This window comes from Argiope bruennichi, chromosome 7 (assembly GCF_947563725.1).
Source record: "Argiope bruennichi chromosome 7, qqArgBrue1.1, whole genome shotgun sequence".
Classification (NCBI taxonomy): domain Eukaryota; kingdom Metazoa; phylum Arthropoda; class Arachnida; order Araneae; family Araneidae; genus Argiope; species Argiope bruennichi.
In genome coordinates this window covers 51,019,420-51,033,641 of record NC_079157.1, presented here as the reverse complement: position 1 = coordinate 51,033,641, position 14,222 = coordinate 51,019,420, and the positions used below count along the sequence as shown (strand labels likewise).

Here is a 14,222-nt window from a genome sequence, read left to right as displayed (position 1 = left end):
ACAGCCCGCGTTTCAGAAGAAAAACTTCATTGACTTCAAGAGTCTAACATAATACTGAATTTAAAAAAAGGAATCTATGTTGAATTGGATTTATTTATATAAGAATAAAAATTGCCAAATTCTGGTTTTACTGCCAAAAGAATGTTCTGTGTTGATTCCAATTTTTTTATATTTTAGATACATATTTAACTTTAATTTATAACATTAATTAAATAAATAAATCGATGGACCATTAATTTATAACATTAATTTATTAATTTATAACATTAATTAAATAAATAAATCGATGGACCAAAATTGAATGCCCTATTCTGAATCAACCAACTATGAGAAATGTTTTATACTAGTATTCTATTAATGTAATGACTATGTAGTTTATGTGGTCAACTTAAAAGGAAAAAAAATGTCGAAAAACACATTTAATCAGTAAAAATTGCGAATAATTAAATATTCGATTCTAAATAAATTATGAAATATTTTCGTGATTTTATTTACTTATAAGTCATCCAGGTTCAATATTGGATGAGTTATTTATCACATCAGGGTATTTGAAATACATATTCAATTTTCTGAATCTGAAGATTTGTAATTTTTTGTAATTTGAGATAAGACAACATTTTGACAGATTTCGTATATTTTTTTAAAAAATAATATACAATATTATCATTTTCTTCAGCGTCTTTATAACGCAACAAGTGAAATAAAAATAACAAAAAAGTTTAAAAAAAAAGAAATATTAGTTTTTACAAGAATAAACTGGAAAAAAATTTGAAACATTTCAATTTGAATAGAGATTTTTTTCTTACATGCAATTTAAAACAACGTGCTTAGGTCAACTTAATATATTTTCAGATATATATTTGTTAATTAACGACATAATAAAATTCTAGAATTCAAAAGATAATTACTATTCTAAACAATACACTAATAATAAAGATGATTATATGTGTGTGTTTGTGTGTGTGTGTGCGTGTGTTTATGTTCTATATGCTAATCCATTTGATCTAAGCTACTAAATGTTGCACATGTATAGTTTTGTGGGTGGAAATGTGGATTTCGGTGTTATTTTTCGAAATTTTAATTAGAGTTTTAATCAATTAAAAATTAAGCTAAATTTTGTTTTTCCATTATAATTACCAAAAATATTACTGAATAAAAATATTTTTAACGAAGGAATTTTACGCTATTTTAAATATTAAAATTACATTTTTAATTATGCCAATTTAATAATCGTGATGATATTGGCTAAATATTGTTAATTAAAAAAAATTATTGTTTGTCTTATCAGATTGCCTAACAATAGTTTCATTATTGCCCTGAAATTCAAACGGTTTTCATTGTTTCATCAAAATTTTAATCACGAGTGTTTCCTCCATTGTTGACAGCTAAGGATGTAGGATTTTGTTTCATACCTGCGTCTGCGTTGTTTACAAGGCAGATAAAAAATGAAGTTACAATATAGCGAATTTTGGATAATAGATGAATCGACTATTTACGATTTTAGCAGTACCATGGTATTATGAGTGTATTTCCATCAGGAAGGTTCATGTAAACAATAAACAGAACTCAAGTAAGACAATTAAAATAACACGATTTTACTGTCAATCAATTTGGCGGAGTCATTGATATGAACTTATATCTAAACAATTTAATTGAGAATAAATATAACCATTATTCCTGATGAACCAGCTGGTCACCTGAGACGTCTAGTAACAAATATATGTCAACATGAATTTACATTTATATCTATAAACACACTTAGTAACATTATCATGCTGCAAATAAAAATGATAAGCTTTTATTACCTTATCCAATTCCACAGCCTTTTTTATCCTTATCTGTGATTTCGTCTTGGCGACAACGAACCAATGAGTCACTGCATCCTTGAACCAAAGGTGGTAATTGACAAGAGTCAAGTTTTTTCTTTCACTATTAAAAAAAAATGTTGAATATGTTTAAAAATCAGGCATTTATTAGATTAAAAAATCCTTTTTGTACACGTTATGTTTGAAATCGAATTGCATAATTCTTTACACAAATTCACTTAAACTGATGTTAAATGAATTTTTGTCATTGAAATTCAATCTTGGTCAGTGCTGCCAAGAAACCATACATACAAAAAGCTTTCATTGCACTGATTAGAAATCTTTAAACTTAAAATATTTTACTGTTTATTTTCAGTTTAATAATTTAATTATATATATATGAACACATTTAATGATTAATAAAATTTGCTATGAACACTTTGAAAAAAATAAAATAAAATTCTCCTTAAATATGATTTTGAAACTAAAATATTACTACAATTCTTATTACTCTTCAAGTACTCTCATCTTAAAGTAAAATTGCTTGTTTTATATATAATATAATATTTTCTTTTTTTATAGCAGCTTATAATATTTATTAATACTATTTATTCAAGGTCAAAGTAGCAAATGAGAAAATAAATTATTAATAATGAAATTGCTAATATTAATTAAAATTGATAATAGTAATTAAAAATAAAATTGCTTGTTTTATATATAATATTATATTTTCTTTTTTATAGCAGTTTATACTTAATATTTATCAATATTATTTATTCAAGGTCAAAGCAGCAAATGAAGAGTAATATATTTTAAAAAATCAATTTCCGTGGATTGTTCTTTCTGAATTTTGTTAACCTATTCACAAGTTTTACAAAATGTTCGTAGATCATGCCAAACAGCCTTTTAACGCCCTCTCCACTATTACATTAGTATAAAGACGTGCTAATGTATTAACATGCAAATTAGTAATTTAAGAATGATATTTGATATTATCATACTTGTCACTGCATTCAATAAAGGATAAAATACATGATGCTGGAAAATCGTAAGATTCTAAGAAAAAGCTTTGAAAAAATGCAAGTCAGTTTTATAATAACAATTGTCAACAAGTTTAGTTTAGTTTAGTTATATTAACGTTCCGTTTAAATCAACACAAGGGCTATTTTGAGACGGACCTCGTCATTTTGAACCGCGGTCAGATGACGAAGACAACATCTGAGCTGGCACCCCTTCTCTCCACACTACACCACTCCAGCGGGAGGACGTTTGGTCATGATGGATTTAACGTGCAACAGACCCCCTTACACGACGGTTCTTCAGTGGAATCGGGTCACGAACCTGAAACTCTCCGGTTCCGAAGCCGAGATCTTACCCCAAGGCCACCGTGGCCCTCATAATTGTCAACAAATAAAATTAACAAGTTTATTACGCAACTTCAGTTATATTTTGAAAGTTTGATAAGAAGAATCAGTAACTACTTTTTTTGCTCTGAAAGATCCCTAATTTCAAATCTTTAACAATATGCTTTTTGTAATTCAATATTTTATAAATTATTTGACATTTTATACATTTTTATTTGCTGCAATAAAGAGAGTAAAGATTTCAAATATCAGTTCTTCATCCAAGATTTGTCCTGAATTTGAGTTAACCCTGTGATTGTTAAGATCATTTTTTAGATATTTAAACCCTCTCTTTCAAAGATAAGAATCTACATAGGTGGCTCGTTCGAGCTCCGTGGCATCATCATCGCGTCTTGACATTTCCGAATTGATAGAATTAAATGTCTTTACTTTGTATTATAAATAAATAGTTCATATTAATTAAAAAGGTTGACTACATTTGTGATTTTTTTTAAACATTAGCTTTTGTATAATTATCATTCCCAGCTTTTATTATAGATGAAATGCGATTCAATTTAAAATTGCACATGGATAAATCATTTTCAGAACAACAGTAAATAATAACGACCCCTTCTACTGCTACTACCTCCCACTACCCCCCACCCCCGATTGCATTCTTCATAAGCAGGACCTTCCAGTCTAAAATCCGAAAAGTTTAAACATTGTAGATATGAGGGAAAAAGTAGATCATTGAAACACAATGATTTACACTTTTTCAAGGTCAAAAACCACTTACTCCGATGGAATATTGTCCCTGAATTTGATGAACTCTTGCAGCGCCATGTACAACTCAAACATTGCCGTAGCTGTCACCATGTATTCAGACTCCAAATCCTCATCCTGCTCGGCCTCGATGGTGCTGCAGGCATCCCGGATTTTGTTGCCCATGACGTCACTCACCTTGAATAAATACAGATGTAATATGTTACGAAGAAATAATGGGAAACACATAAAAAATATCATAATATAGAATATAGTATGGTATTGAATATAGCAAGGTTCATGTATTTGGAAATATATTTGTTACCCACGCATCAATGAAAACTTAAAATTAGCTTACACATTATGAAAAGCTTGTCATATTTTATGAATGCAGAAATTATGCATTTTTAAATGCTCTTTACCCACTTTTTTTGAAAAATTATATTAATAAGTGTTTCATCACCTACAAGCTTACAAGCTATAACGTATAGTAGAACTGGAATAACAATGAATTCATTCTGAAAAATTCTAAACCTGCAATTCTGCAGATGCAATATAATATGGAACATAACTTGTTTGCTTGTTGGGTAAGGTTTCAATTGAAGTCGGGACTCGAGTCATTACTATTACCTCGTAAATCTAAATTACATCAATGTCTGTCAAAAGATGGAGAAACGGCTTTTATTTTATTGTGAAATATCTCAGTTACAATTGGAATTGGAATCCTTATGATTTCAAGTTTGTAATGTATGGTTAAAAGCTTACTATTGTTTTTACTTTTAGGCGTCTGCTTCTATCAGTATTGTTTCGTATTTGTTAACAACGTATCCTTTAAAGAGACAGATATTTTATAATTTAAATTATTATTATAGTTTGCCTAAATGGATGAATAGAATGCGTTAGAAGAATTTATGTAACGTTCTGGTAACCAATTGCAGTATGAAACTTTAAAAACTAGGGCAAAAATAGAGATTGCTTGAGATAAGCCTTATGGTAATCAAGACTCAACCGTGATAAAAGGAAACTGACAAAAATTTCTGGAGACAGGGAATCATCTTGTTGGACCTCACACAGATCGAAAGGGGGAGCGGAGAGATATCAGTTTTCAATCGTTATATTTTTTGACGAACTGCTCTATCAGGCAGAACTGCTATCTGTGAGATTTCTGGATGGATAATAGACATTTGAAAACGTAAGCTAGTAAATAAATAACTAAAACAGGCATTCTATATTTAACCAGTGGGAGTGATTTCTCCAAAATTTTCTTGCATGTTCCATCATAAAGGTAGCAATTCTAGCAACTGGATGGGCGATGTTTCTCTGAATGGATTCTGTTCAAATTTTGATAGAAATACAAAACTATGGAGTAAAGTACGTATGCCATCTAGCTCAAAGCGGTTTTATTTATAATTTCAAAAATGTATTTTTCGAATTCAGAGAAATTTGATATATGAAGATTAATCAAAATATATAACTAAATTTTTTGACATTTACGGTACTTTCTCTTGCATATTTCATTCACAAGAGACTAAGAATGTATATAAAAGTCAGAAGAAAAACTTATTACTTATTTAATTTTTTTTAAGAAAATGATATTTCTTTAGTTATTAAAAAGTAAACAGGAGATGATTGCATATACAAACGGCTGATTATTTTTAACATTACAGAAAATGAAAAAAACTGTAAAACCCAATTTAGTAAAATAAAACAAACCGAATAGCATGTATCCGATTGGAGTTTCCGGGACAGTTCATCCGACAGCTTGTAATAAGAAAATAAAAAATAATTTAATTTTTTGTAAATAATAAAAGTAAAAAAAAAAATTAATCATGAAAATTTGTTTAAATAAAAAGCGATAAAACTGTATTTTATTTTGAAGCAAGTTGGAAAAAAAGGTGCAGTGAAAAAAATGTGCAGAGAAAAAAAATGTGTAAAGAAAAAAAATGTGCAGAAAATTAATAAGGTGAATTTTATAAGATGCAATGAAACAAAATGAAGCAGAGATAATTCTTATTTAAAATTATGATGAAGTATTACTAACAATCGATATAATATCCTTTATCGACCTTCCTGTACACATGCCTCCGAAACCGATATAAATTATCGTGCCCCATGGGAGTCATGAGAATCCCGTGATACGTAAAATGAAGACATGAACTGCGTCTGCTACTCTTCCACTTCATTGTTAGATTTCTTATTAATTTAATTAATAAGCAAGGTTTTAATTATGTTTAATATATTGTTTTTTTCCTATCTTGCATTTCGATTAGCTTTGCAGCAGTAACTGACAGAGTAGAGCAGATATTACCATCAGCAATACAAACAAACGCCGTCCTAAAATGAATATAGGCTTCTTTAATAACCATTCTTTTAAGCAGCATTTGTCTTGAAATAATTATCTGAAGGTTTCGTATTCTATGCAACAACATAATCGTCATTTTTAGGTAATTTATAAAAAGAACAGAAGTCTTAAGAAAAGAACCGAAACTTTCTAAGTTCTAACAGCATACAAATGTGTACAATATTTTATAATATTTTCAGGTAGTTTAGAAAAAGAACGGGAGTTTGAAAAAAGAACACACATTTTCCAAGTTTAGCAGTACACAAATAGTATACAATATTGTGTAATATTGAAAAAGTATTCACAATATTTCATAATATTGTTGAATATAGTAATATAATATCCCCGAATATTGTACGATATTGAGTTAGAAGCTATAATACATGGGCGAGGAAATTTATAAACATTTTGCTATTATTATTAATAAAAACAAATGCCTGCTTTTTCTCGAAGTAACGGCTTACACTTTTGGCTCACAGATGTATCCTTCCTTGTCGTTTGAGGGACAAAACATTCCTTAATCCTTTCTAAGGCCGTGAGAAGTATGCTTTTCACCAAATTTATCAATCTTTGTATGAAATTATATAGGTTGGCATAAGTTCTGACAAATGTTTTTAGTAAGTCAGAAACTTAGATGCGTCAGTTCTTTATCGCAGACAAAATGATGTGTCTTGATTTGTTACTTAATTATTAATTAACCAAATTAATTAATTAATGAAATTAAATGTATCTAATAAGCTAAATGAATCCCTTTGCTTATTCTAATTTCAAGCCTAAAAATATTTTAACATAATATGACTAGAAAAAAAAATGGCCCTTTAAAGGGTTAAATTAATATTCGAGTGCGCATTTTGAGAGCTGCACACCAACTTTAGCATTTGTGGTGTATTGTGTAAAACGTGTAAGGTTTTTCGTAACGTCGGGAGAAGCCAAAAATCACAAAATGTGACAATCTGCTGCAGGGCACTTATTGAAGTATCGAGATTAGTTCCTGCTTTTAAACGTTTTTAGTAGCATTTAATTGTGACTTCATTTATTTCTTGCATAGAGGTCAATAAATCGTGAAGAGCAAAAATGAAAAACCAAACAACACTATTCTATTTTAATATTTTTTTGTTAGACCTTGAAATCCAAAATGTGAAAAGTGAACATATGTAATATATACGGCTCTTTAGTGAAGATAAGAGAAAAATATACATTTTTTTCCCATGTTTGTTATGATTACAAAATTACAGCTGTCGTTTCATCTGCTAACTTTGGTTAGAAATACGTTGACAGCTGTTTTGGTAAGGCTGTTGTAAATTATGAATTTAAAAAAAAAGGACTGGCTGTCTTTTAAAAACATATAAGAATATGAACTTTTTATATTAATAATTATGAATTTATGCAATCAATTTGCTAAATAGGCTGCATTATAAAAATAAGAACCATTTAGATGTATTTATCAGTTATAATTGTTATTTACATACAGTGTTCACATTAATTAACGAATTATTAATAATAGATGAAATTTTAAAGACTAATTTTAATGGTTAACATCTATTTTACCTGATTGATAAAATAGGTGTTTTAATTAAAATTATAAATCTAAATTCCTTTATAAAATTAACCTTTTAACTGAAAGTAGCAAAATCAAGAGAAAAAAATTTTGAATTATAGTCAGGCTAGAATTGAAGGAGAAAAAAAGTAAATCTACTTTATGTGCATTATTTGGCATTTCATGCATTACGATCTTTATTTAACTAAAAAAAAATAGAAAATTTCTGAAACTATTGTAAAAAGGTAATTCAAAAAGATTTAAAACATTATGCTAAAATTTAAATATATACTGACCATTTTCTCAAGTTGCTTATATACGACCACTGAATAGGAAACACCAGTGGAGCTGAAAAATAAGAAAAGAAATGGATAAAATTTAAACAGTGGCGTTATTTCTTTATTTTTTTCACTCAAAAACATATTTATATAATTGTTATTTCTAAAATAAATAGAATTTTCAACTTTATCCTTGTTTGTTATTATTTCAACGAACATAATATGCTTTCAAAAATTGGAGTTCCTTTTTACTCTCTGAAAAAAATTAATAAGGTAAATTAAATATTTTTTCACAATTTAAAGTTTTTCCACGATTTTCATTTAGTACTAATATCCGCGAAAGAAATCTATGAAAATAATTTGACTTAATAAATTTTGCTTGCATGCATGGACATTCTACGACACAACATTCTGCGACAAAGTTAGTAATAATGCTACCAAATGGCTCTGTTTCCAACCAAAAGAATCAATCTCAATACATATTGCACATCATGTTTTATTCAGTTAAAGCTAGTTTGTTGCTTGAAAAGTTTTGATGTCCGTTTTAAACATATCTTAATAAGACATAAAATACCTTTTTCAGGTAAATATTTTTTGTTGGTTAAAAAAACATTAAACCTTCATGAGGCGTCAATTCTTTTGTCATGCCGCTTTTCAGGCTTAATCATAAAACTGGTGTAAGTCATCAAAATTGCCAAAATAATATTTTCTAATTTTATAAGAATTCTTTTTCTTAGTTTTAAAGAAGTGTTAAAATAAAAAAAAAATCCACATGTATATGAATACGAAGTACATTTCAAATATATTGATATATTTTAATCTATTTAAAAATGTTCATTCTTTCGTTTTAATTTATATAGGTATTTTAATACAAATTGCATTTGTAATGTACGAGTATTATAGATTTTAATCTTAGTTTAGGTTAATTTTTTAATTAAGAGGAAAATGGCGATACTGATATTTTTTTTTTTTTGAATTCTTGATTCAGATATTAATTAGTTAGAAATTAAGTCAAATTTTGAAATTTTCAATAACTTCAAAAAATGACCACATAACAATTATTTTTTATACTATTTCAAAATACAAATATCTATATTGTTAATAATAATGCTTTAAGTATTTTAAGATGTTTACTTTAATTTGTATAGTTTTTTTAACTCGAGAAAGGGAGGGGAAAAAAGCGCGTTCTAGATTAGAAGGGACCTTTCATAGTTCAATCGCCAGAAGAAGGTCATTTTATGTAACCAGTGCGTGTGGTTTCCCCAAAACTTTCTCGCATACTCTATAATAAACTACTCATTCCAGAGAATGCCTTACATGGCATTGATGCACATTAGATACGAAATATTAACTTTTGGCGTAAATTTAGCATTTTTATTGAAATTATCGTGTGGTACTTGGCGAGCTATTTGGCGAGTAATCCCTGCATACAATAATAGCATCCTAAAATCGAATTTGTGTTTAGACACGTTTTTCTCAATCGATTGAAATAAAAATTTGAAACAAAACTATACTTGAAGTCACAAAATCTCATACGGAAATTTATATTTTTAAGTCATTGCGTTTATTTGTTTCTGAAAATACAGAACGATAGACGGTCAACCCGTACTTGGATTTGGCTCAAAATTTGACAGATGTCTTCACTAAAGATGTGAAATCTGTGTACCCAATTTTATCTATCAAGCTCTCTTAGTTTTCCTGCTAAATTGTATTCGAATAGACGGAAATATGAACTTCATCGTACAGATTTTATTCAAAATTTGATAAAGATCTCAAAATTTAGTGCTAAAACCGCATAATAGATTTCAACTATCAAGCTCAAAGCGTTTTTGAATTATCTTTGCCACAGATAAACAAACAAGCATTTTCCAAAAAATATGTTTTTTGAACTCAATGAAGTCTGGAACTAGAAGATTTCGTCAAATCGAAGAAGATTCGTCTCGAGTCGAATTTTTCGACGATTACAATATATTCTCTATACCATGCACACGAGAAAGTAATTGAAAATATAATTCGAATTTTTTTTATGAATATCTCTCTATTCTTATTATTTTTTATAACACAAAGGATTTTTTAATAAAATTTTACATCAAACCTATTATTCCGCTTCAAACTTTAAAATAAACTAATACTTCTATTAAGTCAATTTAGAAACTACCAATAGAATAGACGACAATGCTGTAGAACTGACGATGGAACGTAAAATTAAAATAGTATTTAAATAGTTTTCTTAACTAAATTCACATGTTTTAGTTTATAAATGTATTGATATATGCATTTTCAAATTGCACAAAATTATCTTTGAACATAATTAGCCTCTCCAATATAATTTGATTAATAAGGATTACTGTATTCTTTTAATATTTCACATGAAACCGTTTTTTTTTCATATCTTTTGCACTGAAGTTATGAAATTTTGAACATTTATATATTCTAGAGTACATTGCTCCATTTCTATATTTTCAGATAAAAAGAATTTTTACGAACATAAAAGATAATATTCTTACTAAATTATCATTTAATCGATTAATATGATGATCCTATACATATGGTGTTGTTGTGTTCGTGCATCAACAAAGATAAAATGCAGAAAAACTTACTATAAAACTAAATCTTATTACATTATAGATAATATTATCAAATTTACATCAACTTATTTTCTTTCAAAATTCTAGCATCGTTTTTAATACAACAAATTAAAAGTTCCAAAAAATATTACTGTTGCCAATCTGAATTTTACAATTATTTACAAAATAAAATTTATAATTATTAAAATAATCTTTAGCTACTTTTAAATAAAATATTTACGATTTATGTCACAACAGTGCTCTCTGGTTGTATACCCGAGTAAAACATGATTACAAGATTCCTTAATATTTATAATAATGGATCATATATAAAAGAAAAAAATTATCTGAAACAAATATATATATATATTTCTCATACTTTAATAAAAATGCTTTTAAAAATTAATTTTATTAGACTTTCTTTATTTTAATTCAAAATAACAAAAGATGATGTTGTCACTGAAAGACGAAATAAATACAAAGCAATCAATCTGTTATCAAAACTAGAGTTATATGTAATCATAAATTGCCAATGAATTTGTATCGATATATTTTTCAAAAAATAGCAGTAAAAAATTCTATCAAAATCACAAAGACGTTGTTTACTTTTTAAAAAAATATTTTACCATAATGGGAAAAAATGAGTTTTTAAAATTCATTTGGTGTTGAATATTTTATTTACATAACGCTAATCTTTTAATCTTTCGAAATAATTAGAATGTAATAAACTTAGGTCTTCGAGCTTATATTTTGAGCAGATTTTGAAGTTTGCGTAATAAAATAATTAAGTTAAAATGTAAATCTATCCATTCCAAAATTCACGTAAGATTCTACAGAAAATTCTCTCAAGAAATTTCCTTGAATTGAAATTAATTAATAAATTTAATGGGATTACACTGCCGTCTTCTAGCAATATTTTATTTTTACTACTCGACGAATATAAAAAAAAAGTATTAGTATATGTATTGCAATAAGTTCCTCAGATATGTGGTGCCATCTACTGTTACTTTGTGTAATTTTCAATTCCTCGATTTTTTTTTTCAAAAAATGCTTGTATGACCATGGCGCCATCTAACGTCATTATTATTTTTAAACGCACTGCACAATTCAACCACTTTTTCGATCGTTGAAATTTCCTATTCTACTGAATAAAAGAGTAATGCTCACTTGGTGACATTACGTTGGTTAATTATTTCTCCACGTTTAGGGTTAAACAGTCGCAGAGTTGTGCTGAAGACGTCAGCGAGTATAAGAGAAAAATAGAGAGAGAAAGAAAACGACAATTAAACATACAGGCGGGGAAAATATGTTTTGTGTGGTTTCTCTCGCTACTGTGTTAAAAATGGAATGAAACTTACGACCCTAATAACTACCTTTCGAATTCTTCATTGTAGTAGATGTAGCCTTTGTAGACATCTGTGTTGAGGGTGTTGATGAGATCGATCAGACTCCTCAGAGGCCATTTCATATCCTGGAAGGAAAAAAAAATATGTTAGAATTATAACATTTTTTTTCCAATTATAAGAATTTCCGAAGAAAAAAAAATAATTCAAACAACCTTTTTTTGTGTGTCTTTTTAACCATGAATTTATTAATCCACGGCCATTTTTTTCCAAGCTCAATGGAACGTAAAAAAAGTTTAGAATAGAGAACAAAATGAATTTATTAATAAAAGTTATGAACAAATATTGTTACTTTTCCACATAATTGCAGCAAGGATTCAAGCATTTCTAATATGGGTAGACTAGATTTCCAATCTCATCTTTGATTAACATTGCCGCTAGATGTTAAGATGGATTTAAATATTCTTTTAACGCTCCTTGTTAATTTGGAAATTCCATACATTCAATTTAACGGGAAGTGGTGGTGGCTTGAATGATCGTGGCGCCATCTATTATCAATATTATTTTTATTTGCCATCTATTGTCATTATTCTAATTTTCACTCTTCGAAGTTGCAATTTTAGCATTCTGGTCGTCCAACTCATTTCCTAGGATTCCGAAATCTTCCGTTTGTTTTGAACGACTTGATAAACTTATTGAACGAAGTCTTCTGCTGCGATAGTCTTGTGCATTTGTTTCTCTTTAACGAGAACGAGTCTTAGATCCAAGTGATTTTCCTCTTTTCCTTGAATTGAAGAATTTAAAATAATATCTCCAAATTATGAGGAGTTTCGAAGAAAATTTAAATCCTCTATTATATCTTCAAAGGGGATCCATCGATATGACAATGCTTGCATCTTCAAGGTGATTATGCAATAAAGTAAATATATTTATAAATAATTTTGATAATGTGGCGGATTAAGATGCGCGAGGATAGAACCTGGGACCTTGTGGCTCTCAGCCCAGTAACATGACCACAATACAAAAGCAATTGCTCGTACAGCGTAGATGTTAACTGACTTATAAGCTTTCACCACAGACTCTCCCTCCAGTGAGTCGGAGGTGAGACGAACGATATGGCTGTTGAGTGGTGATGTATTGGCTGTTGAGTCTAATGTGCCTGTACCCATTTGAATAGCGCCAAGCGTTATGGCGAGCGTGTGTGGATGAGTGGTTGCTGTTGCTGCGTCAAGTGAGTCCGACGACTTTGGGTTGCTGCGTCGAGTGAGTCTGATGACTTTGGTTTGCTGCGTCAAGTGAATTTGACGACTTTGGTTTATTGTGGGTAGATGGCGCCACAACCGCTGTACGAAGGTTGAAGGATCATCGTCCGAGGTCACCAATGTGACGGATTGGGATGAGCGAGGATAGAAACTAGGACCTTGTGGTTTATCAGCCCAGTAACATGACCACGGTACAAAAGCAATTGCTCGGGTAGATTAGCTGTTAACTGGCTTATAAGCTTTCAACACAATAACATATTCATTTTGTTCTCTACTCTTGCATTTTTTTATGATCATTAGAGCTTGAAAGAAAAAACAGCCATCGAATTTTACAATGAATTTACTATTACTAAAAATTTTTAAAGTGCGCCCATTTTTAAACGCTGCTGTTACTTCTTGCGATTCTATTGAATGCATAGAAATATAGGCAGAAAAATAGAGAAATGTTTAATAAAATAAATAGTACGATGTAAGGTTTCTAAAATATTTTGAATCATTTATGTACCAAAATTTGAAATTTAATGCTCGTAAAACATAAATACATAAAGTATTTGACTGAAATTTTTTTGCCACCATTAATCCAACGAATCAGATGGTTTCTAAAGCAACTAGTTTACCATATGAGAAAGGCTTACAATTAAGAGGATTCGGAAAATACATTTTTTTGAATATTATATACTTTAAATTATAATATAATATGACTTAAGTATTGTTATTTATAAAACGGTATTTTATTGTATTCCATTAATCCTATGTTGAATATTTTATCTGCTTTATTTTTTTTAATAATTAATAAATTTTTATTGAGTTCTTTGTAGCATTTTTTTTTTTTTTTTTGTCTTTTCGGCTATTTGTTTCTGCATGTCTGATTCAGTCTTAGAATATCTAAAAGGTTTTTTAAAAATATTTTTTGAAAAGAAAGAACTACTCGATCAAAAAAATAATTTTAAAAAATTGGTGTATAAATTTTTAAAAATATCCACT

At 28.6% G+C, this 14,222-nt stretch overlaps 1 protein-coding gene across 3 annotated transcripts in view; it reads right to left on the bottom strand.

Annotated features, from left to right (window-relative positions):
- LOC129976429 (BAI1-associated protein 3-like) overlaps nt 1-14,222 on the bottom strand; it is a 155,693-nt gene that overhangs the window by 32,468 nt on the left and 109,003 nt on the right. For all 3 annotated transcript variants that reach the window (XM_056089993.1, XM_056089994.1, XM_056089995.1), the window contains exons 15-18: nt 12,007-12,104; nt 8,085-8,136; nt 3,945-4,108; nt 1,806-1,929 (exon numbers count right to left, since the gene is read on the bottom strand). In XM_056089993.1, the coding sequence (XP_055945968.1) occupies nt 1,806-1,929; nt 3,945-4,108; nt 8,085-8,136; nt 12,007-12,104 (438 nt within the window). The remainder of the gene's footprint in view (nt 1-1,805; nt 1,930-3,944; nt 4,109-8,084; nt 8,137-12,006; nt 12,105-14,222) is intronic.